We start from the raw sequence: 22869 nt of genomic DNA, 5'->3' as shown, positions 1-22869 counted from the left end.
CATCAATTTAGCAAGAGGGCAACATTTTATTCAGTGTTGCAGAGTCCGCTCTCGGGACCACATGTTGAGTGTCTAGGTCTTGTATAGGTGTGTCTGATACATTTGTACTAGGTCGTGACTCGGTTTCGGACAGTGAGGACTCCTAATTTCTTCCTGAGACCAGCAGAGAAAAAACGAATAATTATCAGCTTCCATTCAGTCAGCGCACAAAACCGCTTCACCAGGCCAAATATATGCAATCCTTTCTTGAAACATTAATATTTTAACAGCCTTATCTATTATAGACATGTTTGCACAGTGGCAAACCTATAGGCCTTCAGTGTGTGACAGGTTCGTGATTCTGAAAAGACAGCAACCATAATACCAGCGCAATCATAGGAGAGTGCACTTTTTGTAAAACACTAAGGGCCAGTGGTGTCTGGAGGCTATACACAGGTATAAACTGTATACCCACATTTTTTTCAGTGGTCATTGCGTATACTCACTTCTTATTAATCCCTACTGATGCGTATCAAAGTAGTGTAGTGGAGGTATACGATTGATCAATTATGTACTACAATAGAGAAATCATGCACAAAGTAGCCTCCACAATCGCAAAGCACTTGAAATAGAGCACCCAATGTAATATACTGGGTTAGTAGAGACCCTATTGACAGACCCTATAGAGACCCCACCTCACTTTAGCTGAGATAGGTAGACATGTTCTCTCTACAAGCCAATATGTATCCCATGTACAGTCCATTACAGTGTATTGCATTGGGGGCCATGGAGGGAACGGAGTGAAAAGTCAGCAACAGGCCGATATTTTCCACCCCACTTTAGTTTGTAGAAAAGTTATATATACTACCCAATATTCTCAACATACCAGTGACAACATTGTATTTTTTCGTTATGGGTATAATTTTTATTTTTTTAAAGAATATTTTTTTATTTGTTTTCATAAATTACTCATTGCATTTTCTTGTTGTCACAATAGAGGTGGCCATTGATTAAAATGCAATATCTTTTGAATGCAATGTTTTGAAATGCGAGCTTTTATTTAGAAGGTTTCCTCATTACCATACCAACGTGACGTTATCGTTTGTGCTGCTGGCAGAATAATAGTCGCTGTAGGCCTATTCAACTACTGCTATCCAAGAAAGGGCGGCGGCAACCTAACGGACAAAACAAGCGTCACCAACGTCGCATTGGCACATTAATAACGGTAAGGTGCTACATTTTAGGCTATTTCTTTTAGAACATGTGTAGTTTTAAAATATAATGAAATAGGGAAGGTTAGGCTTTCGAACTGTGCTTGTCTGATTTGATAGAACGTAGTAGGTGCCGACGTTTCCGAAATAGATGACCGGACTTTTTATAGCCTTTATAGCCTATTAAGGGTAGAAAACACTGAGGTTTTAAATATTCTACGCAATGATAAAACTCGGTACCGCGCTGAATTTTGGGGTGAGCTTTAACACGTTCCTTTGCAGAGAAAAACATCACCAAATTGTAGGGCGCACGCGCCTTACATAAATGTAGCCAAACAACGTCGTAAATTCGTTATTTGTAGAATCTGTGGATCGCATACACAAATGCTATGTAAAGATTAGAATAATGTGTGTAGTATGTTAGAATAGGTTATGTGACCAGGTGGCGTGACTGTCACATTGTAGCGCCATTTTGAAACGATTCAAGCGATTAGTGCCTTCAGAAAGTACTCATACCCCTTGACTTTGGCTGTTACAGCTTGCATTCAAAATGGACTCAATTTACTTTTTTCTCACCCATCTACACACAATATACCATAATGACAAAGTGAAAACGTGTTTTTAGAAATGGCTGTAAATTTATTGAAAATTAAATACAGAATATCTTATTTGCATAAGTATTCTCACCCTTTTGCTATGACACTCCAAATTTAGTTCAGTTGCATCCAATTTCCTTTGATCATCCTTGAGATGTCACTACAATTTGATTAGAATCCACCTGTGGCCAATTCAGTTGTTTGGACATGATTTAGAAAGAAACACACCTGTCTATATCGGGTCCCAAAGTTGACAGTGCATGTCAGAGCAGAAACTATACCATTAAGTCCAAGGAACTGTCCGTAGATCTCCAAGATATAATTGTGATGAGGCATATTTTTCCAAATGTTGTTACATTACAGCCCTATTCTAAAATATTAAATTGTCCCCCCCCATCAATCTACGCACAATATCCCATAATGACAAAGCAAAACCATTTTTTTCCCTTCTCAAATGTATCAAAAATTTAAAAAAGTATTCAGACCCTTTACTCAGTACTTTGTTGAAGCACGTTTGTCAGCGATTACAGCCTTGAGTCTTCTTGGGAATGACGCTACAAGCTTGGCACACCTATATTTGGGGAGTTTCTCCCATTCTTCTCTGCAGAACCTCTCAAACTCTGTCAGGTTGGATGGGGAGCGTCGCTGCACAGCTATTTTCAGGTCTCTCCAGAGATGTTTGATCGGGTTCAAGTCTGGGCTCTGGCTGGGCCACTCAAGGACATTCAGAGACTTGTCCCGAAGCCACTTCTGCATTGTCTTGGCTATATGCTTAGGGTCCTTGTCCTGTTGGAAGGTGAACCTTCGCCCCAGTCTGAAGTCCTGAGCACTCTGGAGCAGGTTTTCATCAAGGATCTCTCTGTACTTTGCTCCGTTCATCTTTCCCTTGATCCTGACTAGTCTCACAGGCCCTGCCGCTGAAAAACAACTCCACAGCATGATGCTGCCACCCCCATGCTTCACCCTAGGGATGGTGCCAGGTTTCCTCCAGACGTGACGCTTGGCATTCAGGCCAAAGAGTTCAATCTTGGTTTCATCAGACCAGAGAATCTTGTTTCTCGTTATAAGGATGTAACAAAATGTGGAAAAGTCAAGGGGTCTGAATACTTTCCGAATGCACTGTATATCTGGGGAAGGGTATAAAACAATTTCTAGAGTGTTGAACGTTTCAAAGAGCACAGTGGTCTCCATTGGGAAATGGAAAAATATGGAACTACCCAGACTCTGCCTAGAGCCAGTGGTGACCCGTCATTGAGACCCACCTGTTTGCATGTTATTTTGGCATTAATTCGTGTCACATATCAGTTTGCAAACAATAAAAAAACAAAAACAATACTTGAGTTAATAAAGCCGTATACAGACATAGTCTCTTTCTTGAGTAATGCAGCTCCAAAATGCAGGTGTTTCAGCCTTGCTCAGTGCTTTCTGTGGTGTCAGGGCAGCCAGCAAAGGTTCAAGGTCATTGGCCACAGATAAAAGGACGTCAAATCACATCTACCATAGCTTTGATTGGATTGATCATGTCAACATCATACTTTCACAATCTTAGCTAGCAAGCTAGACAAGTAGTCTGATTCACGTCGCCACTCTACTGGCAAATCCTTTTCAACCCTTGCAAATCCTTTTCAATTATAGATAAAATGTATCGTAGCGCATCCGCCATTGGACATAAACATTACACAACAAGTCGGTAATTGCGAATTCAACAATGAGTGATTTGGAAGGATTCAATGGCTAACTGCAATCGTCACAAAGCAATCACTATTTTGCTTCCCCTGCCTGCTATTCGGTGGAGAGGGTGTGTGGTCTGGGTTTAAGGATTTAAAACATCTGTCTGAAAGTGTCACTTTTCCAAGCTTAAAAGGATAAGCATTCACACTCAATACCATGGGGCAGACAAGGTTGAATACATTGGCCATGCTGTCAATCCAGCATGACTTCTGCCACGTTCAAACAACTTGAAACTCGGAACTGGGAAATCTCAGACTTCAGTGCGTTCAAGACATCTGAGATCTCAATACGTTTTGAACGGTCTTCCAACTCGGATTTCCAAGTTGCGAACTCGGGCCTCTTTCTAAAACTCAGACCTGAAGATCTGTGATGTCATGATTCGACCTTGTTTTTTTCCGAGTTCTCAGTTGTCTTGAAAGAACCATAAATCCAGAGAATGCCAGACTTTGATGACAAAGTTTTCCCACAAGAAGGACCGCCACGTTCATGTGAGCACAGCACAACAATGGTGAGTCCAAAAATATGTATTGTATTCTTAAGCAATAAGGCCCGAGGAGGTGTGGTATATGGCCAATATACCACGGCTAAGTGCTGTTCTTCTGCTTGACGCAACGCGGAGTGCCTGGACACAGCCATTAGCTGTGGTATTTTGGCCACATATCACAACCCCCCGAGGTGCCTTATTGGGTAAGATGGCACCAACAGATAGGGCAGCTGTGCTTCTCTCTCCAAAGCAGAATTAGCCCAGAATTGTTTTTGTGTTGTTACATACAACCGGAAATAACTTTTGGATATCAGAGCGGTGGTAACTCACCAGCATTACGACCAGGAATACGACTTTCCCGAATTGGATCCTTTGTTCGTACCCCCCGCGGCAATTGAACTGATTCCAGATGCTGATCCAAAACACCGCCAGCGGAGAAGAGGTATTCGGAGTGTACTCCTAGTCCGATTTAGGAGGCACCGCTTATGAGTATATTACTCACTAATATTTATTCTCTGGATAATAAAGTAGACGAGCTAAGGGCTAGGATCTCCTTCCAGTGAGACGTCAGGGTTTGTAACATACTCTGTTTCACGGAAGCATGGCTCTCGGGATATACTGTATGAGTCCGTACAGCCAGTTGGTTTCTCAGTTCATCGCGCAGACAGGAATAAAGATCTTTCCAGGAAGGAGAAGGGTGGGGGTGTATGTTAAATGATTAACTACTCATGGTGTGATTGTGATAACATACAGAAACTCAAGTCATTTTGTTCACCCGACCTAGAATACCTCACAATCAAATGCCGACCATATTACCTCCCAAGGGAATTCTCTTCGGTTACAGTCACAGCCGTGTATATTCCCCCTCAAGCCAATACCACGACGGCCCTCGAACTACACTGGACTCTATGCAAACTGGAAACCACATATCCTGAGACCGCATTTATTGTAGCCGGGGATTTTAACAAAGCTAATCTGAGGAAAACGCAATTGAAGTTCTACAAACACAGTGACTGTAGCACTCGCTCTGAGAACATTGGACCACTGCTACTTGACTAGAAATGCCTACAAGGCCCTCCCCCGCCCTCCCTTTGGCAAATCTGATCACGACTCCATTTTGCTGCTCCCTTCCTATAGGCAGAAACTCAAACAGGAAGTACCCATGCTACGGACTATTCAACGCTCGTCTGACCAATCGAAATCCATGCTTCAAGATTGTTTTGATCTCGCGGACTGGGAAATGTTCTGGGTAGCCTCTGAGAAAAATATTGACAAATACACAGATACTGTGACTGAGTTTATCAGGAAATGTATACGAGATGTCGTACCCACTGTGACTTTTCAAACCTACCCAAACCAGAAACCGTGGATAGATGGCAGCATTCGTTCAAAACTGAAAGTGCGAACCACCACATTTAACCATGGCAAAGTGACTGGGAATATGGCCGAATACAAACAGTGTAGTTATTCTCTCTGTAGGGCAATCAAACAGGCAAAACATCAGTAAAGAGACAAAGTGGAGTCTCAATTCAACAGCTCAGACACGAGATGTATGTGGCAGGGTCTACAGACAATCAATGACTACAAATGGAAAACCAGCCGCGCCGCGGACACCGATGTCTTGCTTCTGGACAAGCTAAACACCTTTTTCGCCCGCTTTGAGGATAACGCAGTACCACCGACGGGGCCAGCTACCAAGGACTGTGGGCTCTCATTCTCCGTGGCCGACGTGAGTAAGACATTTTAAGCATGTTAACCCTCGCAAGGCTGCCGGGCCAGACAGCATCCATAGCCGTGTCCTCAGAGCATGTGCAGACCAGCTGGGTGGAGTGTTTTTACAGACATATTCAATCTCTCCCTATCCCAGTCTGCTGTCCCCACATGCTTCAAGATGTCCACCATTGTTCCTGTACCCAAGAAAGCTTAGGTAACTGAACTAAATGACTATCGCCTTGTAGCACTCACTTCTGTCATCATGAAGTGCTTTGAGAGACTAGTCAAGGATCATATCACCTCTACCTTACCGGCCCCCCTAGACCCACTTCAATTTGCTCGCCACCCCAATAGATCCACCGACGATGCAATCGCTATCGCACTGCACTCTGCCCTATCCCATCTGGACAAGAGAATGCTATGTAAGAATGCTGTCCATTGACTATAGCTCAGCATTCAACACCATAGTACCCTGCAAGCTCATCATTAAGCTCGGTGCCCTGGGTCTGAACCCTGCCCTGTGCAACTGGACTTCCTGACGGGCCGCCACCAGGTGGTGAAGGTAGGAAACAACACCTCCACTTCGCTGATCCTCAACACAGGGGCCCCACAAGGGTGCGTGCTTAGCCCCCTCCTGTACTCCCTGTTCACCCATGACTGCGTGGCCACGCACGCCTCCAACTCAATCATCAAGTTTGCAGACGACACAACAGTAGTAGGCCTGAATACCAACAATGATGAGACAGCCTACAGGGAGGAGGTGAGAGCCCTGGGAGTGTGGTGCCAACCTCTGACTCAACATCAACAAAACAAAGGAGCTGATCGTGGACTTCAGGAAACAGCAGAGGGAGCACCCCCCTATCCACATCGATGGGACTGCAGTGGAGAAGGTGGAAAGCTTCAAGTTCCTCGGCGTACACATCACTGACAAACTGAAATGATTCACCCACACAGACTGTGTGGCGAAGAAGGTGCAACCTCAGGAGGCTGAAGAAAGCCACGACCTGTTCACCCTGCTATCATCCAGAAGGTGAGGTCTGTACAGATGCATCAAAGCTGGGACCGAGAGACTGAACAACAGACTGTTAAATAGCCATCACTAGCACCTTAGAGGCTGCTGCCCTATATACATAGACTTGAAATCACTGGACACTTTAATAATGGAACAGTAGTCACTTTAATAATGTTTACATATTTTGCATTACTCATCTCGTGTATATACTGTGTTCTATTCTACTGTATTTTAGTCTATGCCGCTCCGACATTGCTCATCCAAATATTTACTGTATTGTTGTGAAATTGTTAGATATTTCTTATTGTTAGATATTGCTGCACTGTTGGAGCTAGTAACACAAGCGTTTCGCTACACCCAAAATAACATCTGCTAAACATGTGTATGTGACCAATAACATTTGATTTTGATTTGCTATTATAAACTGGTTACCAACGAAATTAGAGCAGTAAAAATACATGTTTTGTCATAATCGTGGTATACGGTCTGATATACCACGGCTGTCAGCCAATCAGCATTCAGGTCTTGAAGTTTATAATGCTGCATAAATTATGTAATATGCCAGGGAGATATGTATACTGGAGCTAAGAAAGTAATACTAAGTGTATGTTGTGTAGTAAGTTGTGTTTTAGGGAAATGTCATCATTGAATATTGTAAAAGCTTTCATTGTGTGCTTATATGCCCCCGTTATTTATGCTACGGTTCTGATTTGGTGTACAAGGAGAATACTGTAAGAACGGCCCATGTTCTGATTTCTGTCACTGTACATTTCAAGAGTGCTGAACAAATAGTTATATCGACTACTCGCTCTAAGACATTCATCGAAATTACGATTTACCTCTTATCCGCTCATAGTTCCCTTAGGCCATAGTTTGCACATATCAATTGTTATATTGCACATGACAGTGCACCTTTTAGTTAGAAAAAAGGCACGTGAAAGACTGAGAGCATAAGGCAAAAGATTATGTAGTCTGATAAGAGAAAAATTTTACTCTTTGGCTTAAATGCAAAGCTCTGTCTGGAGAAACCCAGACACAGCTCATCACCCGTCTAACATTCCTACCGTGAAGCATGGTGGTGGCAGAATCATGCTATGAGGATGCTTTTCAGCATCAGGGACTGGGAGACTAGTAAGGATAGAGGGAACAATGAATGGAGCCAAATACAGGCAAATCCTTAATGAGAACCTGCTTCAGAGTGCAAATGACCTTAGACTGGGGCGAAGATTTACATTCCAACAGGACAATGACCCCAAGCATACAGCCAAAGCATCGCTGGAATGGCTTCAGAACAAGAATGTGAAAGTCCTTGATTGGCCCAGCCAATGCCCAGACTTGAATCAATCCCTTTGAAAATCAGTGGAACGACACAAAGATTGCTGTTTGCCTACGCTCCCCATGAAACTTAACATAGCTTGAGAAAATATATTTTTGTATTTTATTTTCAATAAATTTTACAAAGCTGTCTAAAAGCATGTTTTTACTTTGTCATTATGGAGTATTGTGTATAGATGGGTGAGAATCTATTTATTCAATTTTCAGGCTGTAACAACAAAATGTGCAATACGTCAAGGGTAATGAATACTTTCTGAAAGCACTGTATGTTATTTTTGTTCTCGGTTAGACAGCCAGCATTGGCTATCGGGCATTCTGGGTTACTTATGATGAATGCTCAAAAGAATTTCTCAAGACATTAATATTAACGCTACTTTGTCAATTCTAGCATACACACCGAAATGGGCAAATTAAGGCTGTATGAGGCAGCCCGTCTAGATCAGTTTCATAACATCAACATTGATGTGCGCGCATGGTACAGAATGAATAGAGAAATAAATCCCTATATTGACCACTGGCTTAAGACTGTATTTTGGGCAAGGCTCCCATTGTTTTATGTATTCATGCAGTACCAGCCTAGACACTAGATAGTCCATTGTTACATACAGTAGTCCTACACAGAGCCATATATTTAAATAAATACTGTATATGGCTCTCGGTCTACATGATTATTATGTAATGTAGACGGATCTGAATATTGAGATGCAGGCCTAACTCAAGTTCGGCAGTGGGTGGGGCAGTAGGGAGGGGCTTTGGCTTCTATAGCGTTTTTTGTTCTATAACATTTTGGGTGGAAATGGAATTATCTAACGTGTCTTGTGACACAGGTCCCCACCATTCTTCAGTCAGCGCTACTCTTATCATTAACCGAGGAGCTAAAGTGACTAATTTTAAATTATTTACACCCAGAGGATACACTGGGCACTCTGGGGATTTTCCACCCTGTTGGCTTGGTGTTTACTGTATCTGGTAGTTTGGTTAATCACCTCAGAGACCGAATGAGGGAACCCATTCTCAAATTCTCTAGCTTACTTTTAAAAATGATTTTCTAGTTGTATGTACAGTCCTATTGTCTATGTAGGTTTATGATTTGTCATAAATTTGTCTTAACATTTTGAGTTGGGCCAGTTCCTCTAACTACTAACTACAGATGGAACTGATGGGACTTGGACTGGTGGAATAAACAGACTCTTATTTTTTATTCTCTAAATTACAGTTATGTAGAGTATACAGTATTGACCTATATGGTTATCTGAAAAATGTTATACTGTAAGAATGTCTTTTTAAAGGGAACCGGTGAGTGTTATCCACAGAAATTAGCTAATGGAAATTCAAACTTTCTTCTTCTCCCCCTTATTGCTCTCTCTCTCTCTCCTTCTCTCTGTCTCTGCAGTGCAGTAATGATGAAGCTCAGCTCTCCTCTGGCCGTGCTGTGCCTTTCTCTCCTGCTGCTCAATGCCCACCTCTCCCTGGCCAAGAGAGGGGGAGGAGGCTTTGGTGGTAAATCCAGCATAGGCTTTGGGAAGAAACCTTCCTCCACCTCCAACCGTGGAGGCACCAACACCCAACGCAGACCCAACCAAGGGACCAATAACCAGCCAGGGAACTACCCTCGCCAGCCCCAGAGCCCACAGAACCCCCAAGCAGGGTACCCGCAGCAACCAGGAGGTTATCCACAGCAACCAGGGGGGTACCCTCAACAGCCAGGCAGGGCAGGATACCCTAACCAAGGGGGGTACCCTAACCAAGGTGGCTACCCTGCTGGAGGATATCCAGCTGGAGGGTACCCAGGGGGCTACCCGGCAGGAGGCTATCCAAACAGATACCCAGCTGGTGGAGGCTATGGTGGCGGTTATGGAGGGGGCTACATGAACCAAAACCCCAACAACCGGATCCTTAGCCCTGGCTACGGGGGCAGTTATGGCTATGGGGGGTATGGTGGTGCAGGTGGCTCCCCGTTCTCCCGCTCGGTGCATGGGATGGGGATGGGACCCTCTCAGCAGTCCAGGGGGTTTGGGCGTAATGCAGCGATGGCGGCCGGGGCTGGGGTTGTGGCTGGGATGGCTCTGGGTTATGGACTGGGCCGGTTTCCCCGGCCTCACTTCGGCTTTCACAACCCCCAGGAGGAGTACTATTATAACCACTACATGTACAGGAGGTACGGCACCAAATCCACTGATGACAATGACTACAGCAGGGACTACCGCTTCAGCCCGCCTCCACAGTCCTATGATAACTACATGAAGAACTGTATGAAGAGGACTGACCTGCTGAGAGGTGGGGAGAAGGGTGGATCGGAAAAAGGAGCCAGGGAGAACTCACCACCACAGGGAGCTGCGGACAGCACCAGCACTCAGGTAATCGAGCCCAGTGGAGGAGGCACTGCAGTCGGGGAGAAGAGTGAAGAGCCAGCCCCTGTTCCTGGAGGTTCCACCAATACTACCGACCCCGGTTCCACCCAAGCACCAGGCAGTGGCCCCAGTAACAGCTCCGCCACAGAGGGCAGTCCCAGTGAGAGTAATGCCACAGCTGAGAGTAACGGTACAGCAGCGACTGAGAAGCCTGTGACCCCTGAACCCTTGAACCCTAACCCTCAAACCCCCCCTCCTGCAACCACGCCCCTCCCCCCGGCCATAGCTGAGCCTGAGGATGATGATGAGGAAAATATAGTGAGCATCTCTGAGATTGGCTACCCAGCGCTGATAGAGCAGATGAAGGCTCGGAGGTGTGTGGAGCTTTACATGGTGTACGCCGAACACTACCTGGAGAAAAAGGAGGAGGACAAGAAGAACACGCCCCGGGGAAGACCCAGAGGAGGAGTGGAGAGACTGGGAGGAGGAGGATACCAGGCACTGCTAACTGTACTCACCTCTACTGCACTACTGCTGCTGAACAGCAACATGCTACTACTGCACTGAGGCAGAGAGAGAGCAAGAAACAGAGAGAGAGAGAAATAGAGGGAAGAAGGAGAAAGGACACAATGTTTGCTGTCACACTATGTGAGTCGGAGTCAAGAATGGGGCTGATGGAGGGATGCAAGGATGGAGGGATGCTAGGACAGTCTGTCTTCTTCTCTCATCTTCCTTTGATCGACGCCTCAGGACTCTCTATAATAAGTGGACTTTTTTGATTGATAAATTCTATGGATTTTTGTTCTGTTTTTGTATTGTTGTTTCTCATGCACTGTTACTTGCATTATATGAATCTGTAATAATGCGCCTGTGTGTTACTAAAATGCTTTTTAAAATCCAACCCTGCTGTCCCCAAAGCATTGAATTTGCTCCTGCTGTAGCCAAGTACTACAGCCTCATGCATGCAGCATGACTATTATATACAGCATATTTCATAAGATAAATATCGATTAAGGTTAAGCAGGGACTGGCCCGATCACGCCCAGTTCCCAGCACCAACAGGGATTCCAGGAGAACTTAGATGCTGTATTATATGGCAGACAGACTGAAGGGAAAGCCATTTACTCCATTACATCACATGAACTGGAAATACTAGATGTGTGTGTGTGTGTGTGTGTGTGTGTGTGTGTGTGTGTGTGTGTGTGTGTGTGTGTGTGTGTGTGTGTGTGTGTGTGTGTGTGTGTGTGTGTGCGCGTGTGCGCGCGCGAGCGAGCATGTAAGTAGATAGGACTGTCGTGTAAATATTGATTGAGATAAGATGACTCTTGTGACGATGATAACACCACATAACATCCATATTAACATCAGCTGGGGAAGGGGAATTGTTGAATATGACAGTCAAGTATGCATGACAATGAATGTGAGCTTTATATTATTGACTATGGCTTGTATTTATTTTAGCTTAATATAATACACATACCTGTACAATTTTAACTGGCGTTTGCTTGTAAGACTACTAATAACACCATTCTAACGTAACCTCTTTCGTACATGGGGGCTGTGATTCTGCATAAGCATGTATACATTTTACTACGGTGGCAAAAGAGAATCCATTTGACAAACATTGCTAGCTTGACTTCACCTTATTTATGGAAGGGCTAACAGTTTGGTCATATGCTCTGATGAGGTCCGAAGACTGAAATGTTAACCTTCTGTAATGGGGGGGAAACAGTGGTACGTAAGCAGTGGGAGCTGCTTCTTTAGAATCTAGAGTTTAGATTCTTTAGAAACTAACTCATTTGCCAGAGACTCTTCTTAGATGTGTGCTTGCATCCCTTGTCTTTCACCCAGCTGATATCCTATGTAATGGATGGCTGTCAGGTTATCTGAATCAATCATCCTGTATCGGGGCTTGATGTCATCTTTATCTGTTATGTGTCTTTAACGTTGTGGTTAATATGTTTGATACTATTCCGTGGATTGATTTAGTTTGCTTTGTATTGTTATTATATGTCAAGTAAGCTGCATGTGCTCAAAGACACTTGCGTAAACCTGATTTCTTTCTTTGCTCCGACTCCAAGGCCCTTCTCTTTTGTACATTCCTTTCTTCCCTCCTTCCCCTTTCTGGTGTCTTGCTTTCCTCTCTGTGGTGGGGAAGTGACTGTAGATTGTACTGTAAGGGCTCTTGTTGTCTAGGCCCAGGCTTTGAACCAGGCCACTGTAGCGGCAGCCCTACAAGTCAAGGAATACGGATTCAGACAAACACTGTCCACTTTAAAGTAATGGTCTTAGTCAACTTGGTACCTGGTAATATTAAGGTAAATGATAAGCATATGACAATGATATAAGTTGAACTATAATGTTAGATGTGGGTTCTAACCAGATATATAGAGAGAAGTAGCTAGATTGAAGTCTAAATACTGTATGCGTTGGGGTGTAAACAGATTTATTTTTATGGAGTTAGAATACTTTTGGAATATATTGGATAGACGATGGGGGGGGAAAACTCCTTGTTTACCATCATGTCATAAACAATTTCTACATTGTCTTGAGCCTTGAATGTATGGGTGTGCATACTCTGTTAATGTAAATACTTCCTCTGTGATAAAAGATAAATGTGTTTTGTGTCCATTCCTCTTCTATAATCTGTCAGTTTTCATTCTGGCCTTCACTCTATTTAACGCTCGACAGGACAGCCCTAATTCAAGGCTTTCTTCAGCACTCATGTGTTAGTTTTTTTGTATCTTTTCCCCTACCGGTCTGTGCTCTGGGGCGTGTTCAGCAGGACACAATGTTTTTGGAATGTTCAAATAGTAATATGTAATGTAGAACAAACATGCCTCTGACATGTAGACCAAGGAATCATTTTGGCTCTATTCATGGAATTTCTATCTGCAACATTCAACATCGTTTGGCTACTGAATGTGGCCCTGGTTTATGTTTCAGTGAGATTTGGCTTAAGTATCATGTTGTGACTGTTCTGTGGACACAACATTGCTGTGCATCAGAGTGCTGGCATACAGTACCAGTCAAAAGTTTGGACACACCTACTCATTCCAGGGTTTTTCTTTATTATTACTACTTTCTACATTGTAGAATAATGGTGAAGACATCAACACTATGAAATAACACATATGGAATCATGTAGTAACCAAAAAAGTGTTAAACAAATAAAGATTTATTTGAGATTATTCAAAGTAGCTACCCTTTGCATTGATGACAGCATTGCACACTCTTGGCATTCTCTCAATCATCTTCATGCGGTAGTCACCTGGAATGCATTTCAATTAACTGGTGTGCCTTGTTAAAAGTTATTTTTTGGAATTTCTTTCCTTCTTCAAGCAAATTTCAATCAAATGTATTTATAAAGCCCTTCTTACATCAGCTGATGTGACAAAGTGCTGTACAGAAACCCAGCCTAAAACCCCAAACAGCAAGCAATGCAGGTGTAGAAGCACGGTGGCTAGGAAAAGCTCCCTAGAAAAGGCCAGAACCTAGGAAGAAACCTAGAGAGGAACCAGGCTATGAGGGGTGGCCAGTCCTCTTCTGGCTGTGCCTGGTGGAGATTATAACAGAACATAGCCAAGATGTTAAAATGTTCATAGATGACCAGCAGGGTCAAATAATAATCATCACAGTGGTTGTCGAGGTTGCAACAGGTCAGCACCTCAGGAGTAAATGTTAGTTGGCTTTTCATAGCCGATCATTCAGAGTATCTCTACCGCTCCTGCTGTCTCTAGAGAGTTGAAAACAGCAGGTCTGGGACAGGTAGCATGTTCGGTGAACAGGTCAGGGCTGCAGGCAGAACTGTTGAAACTGGAGCAGCAGCACGACCAGGTGGACTGGGGACAGCAAGGAGTCATCAGGCCAGGTAGTTCTAGGGCTCTCAGGTCCTCCGAGAGAAAGAAAGCGAGAGCATACTTAAATTCACACAGGACACCGGATAAGACAGGAGAAATACTCCAGATATAACAGACTGACCCTAGCCCCCCGACACATAAACTACTGCAGCATAAATACTGGAGGCTGAGACAGGAGGGGTCGGGAGACATTGTGGCCCCGTCCGACGATACCCCCGGACAGGGCCAAACAGGCAGGATATAACCCCACCCACTTTGCCAAAGCACAGCCCCCACACCATTAGAGGGATATCTTCAACCACCAACTTACCATCCTGAGACAAGGCCGAGTATAGCCCATGGAGATCTCCCCCACAGCACAACCCAAGGTGGGGCGCCAACGCGGACAGGAAGATCACGTCAGTGACTCAACTCACTCAAGTGACGCACCCCTCCTAGGGACAGCATGGAAGAGCAACAGTAAGCCAGTGACTCAGCCCCTGTAATAGGGTTAGAGGCAGAGAATCCCAGTGGAGAGAGGGGAACCGGCCAGGCAGAGACAGCAAGGGCGGTTCGTTGCTCCAGTGCCTTTCCGTTCACCTTCACACTCCTGGGCCAGACTACACTCAATCATAGGACCTTCTGAAGAGATGCGTCTTCAATAAAGACTTGAAGCTTGAGACCGAGTCAGCGTCTCCCACATGGATAGGAAGACCATTCCATAAAAATGGAGCTCTATAGGAGAAAGCCCTGCCTCCAGCTGTTTGCTTAGAAATTCTAGGGACAGTAAGGAGGCCTGCGTCTTGTGACCATAGCGTACGTGTAGGTATGTACGGCAGGACCAAATTGGAAAGATAGGTAGGAGCAAGCCCATGTAATGCTTTGTAGGTTAGCAGTAAAATCTTGAAATCAGCCCTTGCCTTAACAGGAAGCCAGTGTAGCGAGGCTAGCACTGGAGTAATATGATCAGCAGTCATGTTTAGCACTAACTGAAGTTTAATTAGTGCTTTATCCGGGTAGTAGGAAAGTAGTTCTTAATCTGTTTGAGCCAATCTTATGTGTTGTGACAAGGTAGGGTTGGTATACAGAAGATAGCACTATTTGGTAAAAGACCCAAGTCCATATTATGGCAAGAACCGCTCCAATAAGCAAAGAGAAACGACAGTCATTAATTTAAGACATGGTCAGTCAATCCGGAAAATTTCAAGAACTTTGAAAGTTTCTTCTAGTGCAGTCGCAAAAACCATCAAGCACTACGATGAAACTGGCTCTCATGAGGACCACCACAGGAAAGGATGACCCAGAGTTACCTCTGCTGCAGAGGATAAGTTTGTTAGACAAAATAAATGCTTCACAGAGTTCAAGTAACAGACACATCTCAACATCAACTGTGCAGAGACTGCATGAATCAGGCCTCCATGGTCGATTTGCTGCAAAGAAACCACTACTAAAGGACACCAATAAGAAGAGACTTGCTTGGGCCAAGAAACACGAGCAATGGCCATTAGACTGGTGAAAATCTGTCCTTTGGTCTGATGAATCCAAATGAGATTTTTGGTTCCAACCACCGTTGTGAGACATAGAGTAGTTGAACGGATGATCTCCACGTGTGGTTCCCACCGTGAAGCATGGAGGAGCAGGTGTGATGGTAAGGGAGTGCTTTGCTGGTGACACTCCCTTACCATCACCATCACTCCCTTAGCAGTGATTTATTTAGAATTCAATGCACACTTAAGCATCATGGCTACCACAGCATTCGGCAGCGGTAAAACATCCCATCTGGTTTGCGCTTAGTTGGACAATCATTTGTTTTTCAACAAGACAATGACCCAACACACCTCCAGGATTTGTAAGGGCTATTTGACCAAGAAGGAGAGTGATGGAGTGCTGCACAAGATGACCTGGCCTCCACAAACACCCGACCTCAACCCAATTAAGATGGTTTGGGATGAGTTGGACAGCAGAGTGAAGGAAAAGCAGCCAACAAGTGCTCAGCATACGTGGGAACTCCTTAAAGACTGTTGGAAAAGCATTCCAGGTGAAGCTGGTTTAGAGAATGCCAAGAGTGTGCAAAGCTGTAATCAAGGCAAAGGGTGGCTACTTTGAAGAATCTAAAATATGTTTAAATGTGTTTAACACTTTTTTGGTTACCACATGATTCCATATGTGTTATTTCATAGTTTTGATGTCTTCACTATTATTCTACAATGTAGAAAATTGTAAAAAATAAAGAAATACCCTTGAATGAGTAGGTGTGTCCAAACTTTTGACTGGTACTGTATATATGAGAACATTATGAACAATGCTCACCTGCACTTTACCAATGTCCCTCGTCTTTCTTAAATCATTGTGTATCTAACCTCAGATATTGTGTTTTCATATTCTCTGAATGTAATATTTAACCCATATATTCCATTTGATGTTGGTCTGATAGCAGAAAACCATTCAGGTACCATGGCTGTTCTTTTCATTCCTACAGCAATGAGAAACTAACTTAAAGGCAGTGGTGTAAAGTATTTAAGTAGTACTTTAAAATAGTTTTGCGTAAGTAGTTTTTTGGGGGTATCTTTACTTTACTATTTGTATTTTACTTTTACTTCACTACATTCCTAAAGAAAATGATATACTTTTTACTCCGTACATTTTTCCCTGACACCCAAAAGTCCAATTCACGAGAATTGAGAACATCAAGAGAACATCCCTGGTCATCACTACTGCTTCTGATCTGAAGGACTCACTAAACACAACTTTGTTTGTAAATTATGTCTGAGTGTTGGAGTGTGCCCCTGGCTATCCGTTAATAATTTTTTTAAACTTTTGATAAGTAAGTACATTTTAGCAATTCCATTTACTTTTGATACTTAAGTATATTTAAAACCAAATACTTTTAGGCTTTTACTCAAGTAGTATTTTACTGGGTGACTCACTTTTACTTGTCATTTTCTATTATGGTATCTTTACTTTTGCTCAAGTATGACAATTGAGTACTTTTTCCACCACCACTTAAAGGTTAATTGGATTCTATTAATAAACTGTGGGTTAGAGCTATTAATGTTCAGAAATGTAACACTTTCATTGCACAGCCTCATTCCAAACCAAAGAGTCCTTCACATGTGGTTTAAAAGATGGTGAAAGTACACTTGGGTTTTACTTTACAAAATTAATCTTTGGGATTTGTTTCTTTTAAGCCGTCTTTTATAACGTATTTTATGCTGTGTGAAGGCGGCTATATTTGGACAAATCTAACATAGTTTCCAACGATAAACATATCTATTTTTGTACTAAAGTTCTGACCTCAGAGATTCCAGAATGTTATTAGTTTTATCTGTAGGATATGTTGTCAAATCATTTTCTCTTTTTGTTTGACTGTGTTTGATCAATCAGTAGCCTTGGACATAATACAGAAACAGAATGACTATTGTTGCTAGGCCTTCATCTCTTTTAATGGACCATGGGGATGTATCCATAACAACCACAGCCTGCACAGTGCATGGTGTTGCTAGGTAGCCTAGAACTTGGTCCTGAAATGAAGCGTGACTATTAAATGTGAAAGGCAGAGAAAGAAGGAGAGGGGGAGTGAGGGAAAAGTAGAAAAGAAGTGAGAGGAAACAGTGAATGCCCTCATCTGCATAGATTAGGATGCCTGAACATTCTGGCTACAAGTCAAGCAGAAGCTATTTATCTTGCGCTCTCATTCTGAGAGAAAATACATTTGAGAAAAGTTCTCTCTATATTTATTGTATATGATCATGATCAACATTATTAATAAGTCAATAAATATCAAGATACTGCTCCTCCAGTTAGCTCAATTAGGGCAGTAGGAAGTCGCAACTTGTAGGTCTACCATACATAATTGCATGAGTAAGACAGACTTGTTAGGAGGATCATTTCCATAATGGAACAGACATTTGGGGTTAACTTAACGGGTAACCAGTATTCTTCCAGCTCTCTCATGTCTCCACCTGCTGATGAAGTGATTGTATTGCAGCCTGACAGCCAGGAGACCCACAGTAATATAATTGAGCTCACAGTGAGGGTGTTTAGTCATAGGACATCCTATTTATTATTGACTGCTGACCAACATACCTGGCGCACGTCAACATGTGTGTCACAACAATAGCATTACAGCCTAATGATCTGGGCTAAGACTGAAACCATTTGCCATAGCTATGAATACCTCCACTGTGTGAGTCAGGTTCCTAATCTTAATTTGAATTGAGATCCACTTCAATGAATGGCCTATATACCGCCAGTCACAAATTCCCAATAACAGATTTCACATTCTAGAGTCCAATCTGTCTACTAGAACTATGCTCGGTTGACTGGTGATTGTTGCACAGGTACTGAAGTGACTACATGTTTTGTCTGGCCTCAAAAGCCTAATTTAAATATTACTACTATCTGAACCGTCACGTTCTCATTTCATGATCTAATGATAGTTATGCTTTTTACACAGTCTGATTATGGTCAATATCATGAATGGATACATGAATGGATGCATGAATGGATACATGAATGGATACATGAATGTCTCCCATGTTTTTATTGGAGTAACCCCACAGGAAAACTACATCAGATTCATCAAATGACACCAGTACAGAACATGGAACTAGTTATTGTGTTTTATACTTAAGCAATAAGGCACAAAAGGGTACGGTATACGACCAATATACCACGGCTAAGGGCAGTTTTGGAGTGCCTGGATACAGCCCTTTGGTATATTGGCCATATTCCACAAACCCCCGAGGTGCATTATTGCTATTATAAACTGGTTACCAATGTAATTCAACCAGTAATTTTTTGTTGTTGTTGTCATACCTGTGGTATGATATACCACGGCTTTCAGCCAATCAGCATTCAGGGCTCGAGCCACCTGGTTCATAATGGTGTTTATACACTCCACTCACCCAAAATCACATCCTATTCAATAAAGTAAGAAAAGTAATGGACACAAAATATAATTAATAGATTAGAACAATATACAGCATTTACAAATCCACATCCAAAAGCTGCCAGTATTCTACCAAGGGTTGAAATCAGTGAAACACGAGTTATAGCGTGAGTCTTTCAAGTAAACTGTTACCGCAGCATGGCAATATTAAACTGTTGATAACAACCATGGTAAAGAGAAGTAAATCCTGTACTACTGCTTCATGGAGGTAGTGAGTGCTTGACCGGAAGGTAATCTATCACACACCAGATATTTTATGTTATGTAATGTCTCATGAAAAGAAAAAGTAATTTTTTTGTGCAATCAGTTGACAAAGAATCCACATCAGAGTCTTTCTGCATCAGGGATCTATATAGGAAGTGTATTTGCCCCACTACACCTGTGAGTCAGAACAGATGGAATCACAAACTGATCTCATTGTCAACGAGGTCATGGTTTGCGACTCAATGCCCAAGGTCTTGATCTGGATCTTGGTCAGAGCCTAGTTTTGGTTTGGGTCTCAAGAATCTTTATATACATATGGTCTTGGTCTGGAGAGCTTTAGTCGTGACTCCATCCAAATCTTCACTCCATCTCTACATCACTCCCACCCAGTGCCCCATCACCAATGACATTAGTGACCCGATGATGACGATGATGCTGTTATAGATGGGCCCACTGGATGCTCCATAGTAGTACCCCATATCCCCAGAGCCCTCTGGACCTTCATAGCCACCAGGCCTGGGGCCATACCCTCCAGCTCTGGGGTACCCCCCATAGCCTCCTCCATAGCCTCCATAACCACCTCCATAACCTCCTCCATACCCCCCATATCCTCCTCCGTAGCCAGGACGACTCAACGCACTGCCCAGCATTGCTCCCCCCACGGCACCAGCAGCAGCAGCCCCTGCCATCTTCCCCGCACTGGAGCCGCCACTCTGGGCAGGCATTGGTCGGTATGCCTGTCCACTCGAGGATGCCATTGGTCGGTATCCCGTGCCTCCACCTTGACGAGGGTAACCCCCACCTCCACGGCTACTACCGCCCCACCCCCCACCGAAGCCCCCACTACGACCGAAGCCCCCACCACGACGAGCCTCTGAGGTGGGGCAGATGGTTGCTAGGAGCAACAGGCAGGTTGCCACAGTGAGGAGAAGTCTCCGTTGGCCAACCATCCTCATTCTCTGTGAAAACAAGATCATGAACGGTTTGTGATTGATGAGAATATCCCACATTTCCACACTAGCGCTGGGTCATTATCAAGACAAGAAGACATGATCATGACTGTTGTGTGTATGAAGTGGGATAACCCTACGAGCTAATCCAGTGTCAGTTAGGATTTAAACCACCTGTGGGTTAACTGGGTTGATTGACAAGGGAAAGCTGATCCAGATCTGTGTTTAGTGTCAGCTGCCAGCCTTAAGACCCACACAGTGATGTAATGCCTGCATTCATCAGCAAGTCTGGACAGACTGTCCAGTGATTAGTACAGTGGAACATAACATACACACACACACACGTTTGAGTATGGTAGAACACAACGTACACACACACACTAAAGTTTTCGTCACTGCAGGCTTTGAGAATGTGCTAAGTAAAGGTTATTTTTACGCTAGAGACAAATTAAGAGCAGGGCAGAGCGAGCTGCGGCTGCTAATCCAGCTTTGACAGAAGAGTGTTACACGAGCTGTGAGAAGTCAACACACAATAGCATAGATAAGATCTAACAACTCAACACAGGATTTAAGTCTTCAGTGGATTGACAAGTCAGTATATAAACTCAGGCTGGTACGAACTCTGGTTCTAGTCTAGTATGAAAAACAACGAGGGGATTGAAGGGAGAGTTTCTACTGTCAACATTTTTTCTCTTAACTCTTTTTTGATGCGAGTTGACAATAGTCCTTGTCAATCCCCTTTTTTGTGTTTCAAAAGCCAAGAGATACATTTTCTACTTGGTCAGGAGATGACCACTAGACCAATGCCATAACAGATTAACTTCACAAGTACCATGTTACTACATCTCAATAATGGTCATATGGTTTTTACCTCCATAATCTCTCTCCTTTCTCTACCTCTCATCTCTCTGTGCATATCTCTCCTCTGTCTCTGTCTCTCTTATTCAGACCTCTTTACCACTAATCTGTCCTCCCTAAAATTGTTTGTCTGTCCTCCTCTCTCCCCATCATCATCACACAGCATTACAGTGTAATCTGTGTCCTTGGCTCCAAGGCTATCCTTATTCCTTAGCCGTTTGTCTGTAGAATAATCCAACACAGTAGCTTTCCAGTTTCCAAGATTACCTACACTGTTAATTAGAGATCAGTGGAGGCTAGTGAGAAAGGCTATAGGAGGATGGGCTCATTGTAATGGCTGGGGTGGAATTAATGGAACGGTATCAAACACATCAAACATATGGAAACCACATGTTTAACGCCGTTCCATGAATCCCACTCCAGCCATTACAACGAGCCCATCCTCCTATAGCTCCACCCACCAGCCTCCACTGGTAGATATTATTTCAGAAAACTGAGAGTTCTATAACTTCCCTCTGGGTTCATTCAGAACAGAGTTCTTGAAAGTTGTAAATGTAATCCTTTTTCATTCAAAAAAAGAGAGAATTCTAATCTAAAATATTGCTCATACTTCACACTCATTGAATGACTTTGGACGGATGTTAATAGTTTGTCTTTAGCTTCTTAATGATCCAATTCTGATTGTTTACTAACTTGATCTGGGCAGCTCTACATAGCTTTTGGTAACTGTTTAGGCATGGTGTAAATGTCTATGTAAAACTCTTTAGACTAACATTTGACCACTCTAGAATTAGTTATACAGGTGACAATACAGGTGACAATACAACTGGGTCAAACATTGGCAAATAACACTATTGACACACGTGATGTACCTGCATAAATGCATCTTGGTATTTGTATTTTCCAAATCGCAGATAACAGTTACAGGATGCTACATCATCAATAACACAGATTTAAATATCTTCTTAATGTACATTTGACTGCAAAGCTAAAAGCAGAAACTCTTACCTGTAGAAGTTGACAAAGAGCTGAGGAAAATCACAGATGTGTCAGAGGATGTCCTTTGCTTGTTCTGTTGTCCTTTTGGCTCTCTCCTTTGTGTGTGTGATCGTCAGTGATTCCTGTGACTGTCTGGGAACGAGAGTGTGTGGGACGGGTCTCTTCAACCTCAATATGGTCTCAGCCAGGTAGAGAGGGGATCTCTCTCTGACCTCCTCATTGGCTGAGCAGGATAAACAATGATGCTCATCCCTGCTAACACTGTAGTGTTACAGTAAGCCCCAACAACACAGAAATACCTGCAAACTTAGCAGTACACTTAGCCAAAGATAACCTGTGTGTGTGTGTGTGTGTGTGTGTCTCAGCCCCTAACCCACCAACAGAGTAGAAACTCAAAACGACCTGTGTGTGTGTGTGTGTTTAGCCTGCAGTTACTGTAAGCCTCCTAGCCTACCAAAACAGACAGCAATAATACAGAGTAATATCATACAGCTTTGTATTAAGTAAGTATTATACAACCAAGATAATATGGTTTCTACCCACAGACCCAAAAAGGCTAGACAGTACAGACCAAATAAATAATCATTATTGTAAAAAGCTACATTTCTAAATAGTGGCATGTGCCTTTGAAGAGAGTTTCCCCAAAGGAACACTTG

The 22869-nt window shown here is 43.2% G+C and overlaps 2 protein-coding genes across 3 annotated transcripts; one reads left to right on the top strand and one right to left on the bottom strand.

The window, feature by feature from the left end:
• The first annotated feature begins 1078 nt into the window (after window positions 1–1078).
• Window positions 1079–13033, top strand: LOC139576604 (basic salivary proline-rich protein 2-like). 2 transcript variants are annotated; one of them, XM_071402885.1, is made up of 2 exons: window positions 1079–1204; window positions 9455–13033. In XM_071402885.1, exon 2 carries the CDS (start codon window positions 9462–9464, stop codon window positions 10977–10979), a length of 1518 nt encoding a protein of 505 aa, XP_071258986.1. In that variant the 5' UTR covers window positions 1079–1204; window positions 9455–9461; the 3' UTR covers window positions 10980–13033. The 2 variants fall into 2 exon arrangements, with proteins under 2 accessions (XP_071258986.1, XP_071258985.1); XM_071402884.1 differs by lacking the exon at window positions 1079–1204 and adding an exon at window positions 3891–4025.
• Window positions 13034–19660: 6627 nt separating this feature from the next.
• prnpa (prion protein a (Kanno blood group)) lies at window positions 19661–22329 on the bottom strand. Its single transcript, XM_071402883.1, has 2 exons — window positions 22223–22329; window positions 19661–20365 (listed from the first exon to the last, which is right to left on the bottom strand). The coding sequence occupies exon 2, from the start codon at window positions 20360–20362 to the stop codon at window positions 19778–19780; it is 585 nt and encodes a 194-aa protein (XP_071258984.1). The 5' UTR covers window positions 20363–20365; window positions 22223–22329; the 3' UTR covers window positions 19661–19777.
• Window positions 22330–22869: the final 540 nt, after the last annotated feature.

This window comes from Salvelinus alpinus, chromosome 5 (genome assembly GCF_045679555.1).
Source record: "Salvelinus alpinus chromosome 5, SLU_Salpinus.1, whole genome shotgun sequence".
Classification (NCBI taxonomy): domain Eukaryota; kingdom Metazoa; phylum Chordata; class Actinopteri; order Salmoniformes; family Salmonidae; genus Salvelinus; species Salvelinus alpinus.
This window is presented reverse-complemented; position numbering and strand designations above follow the sequence as displayed.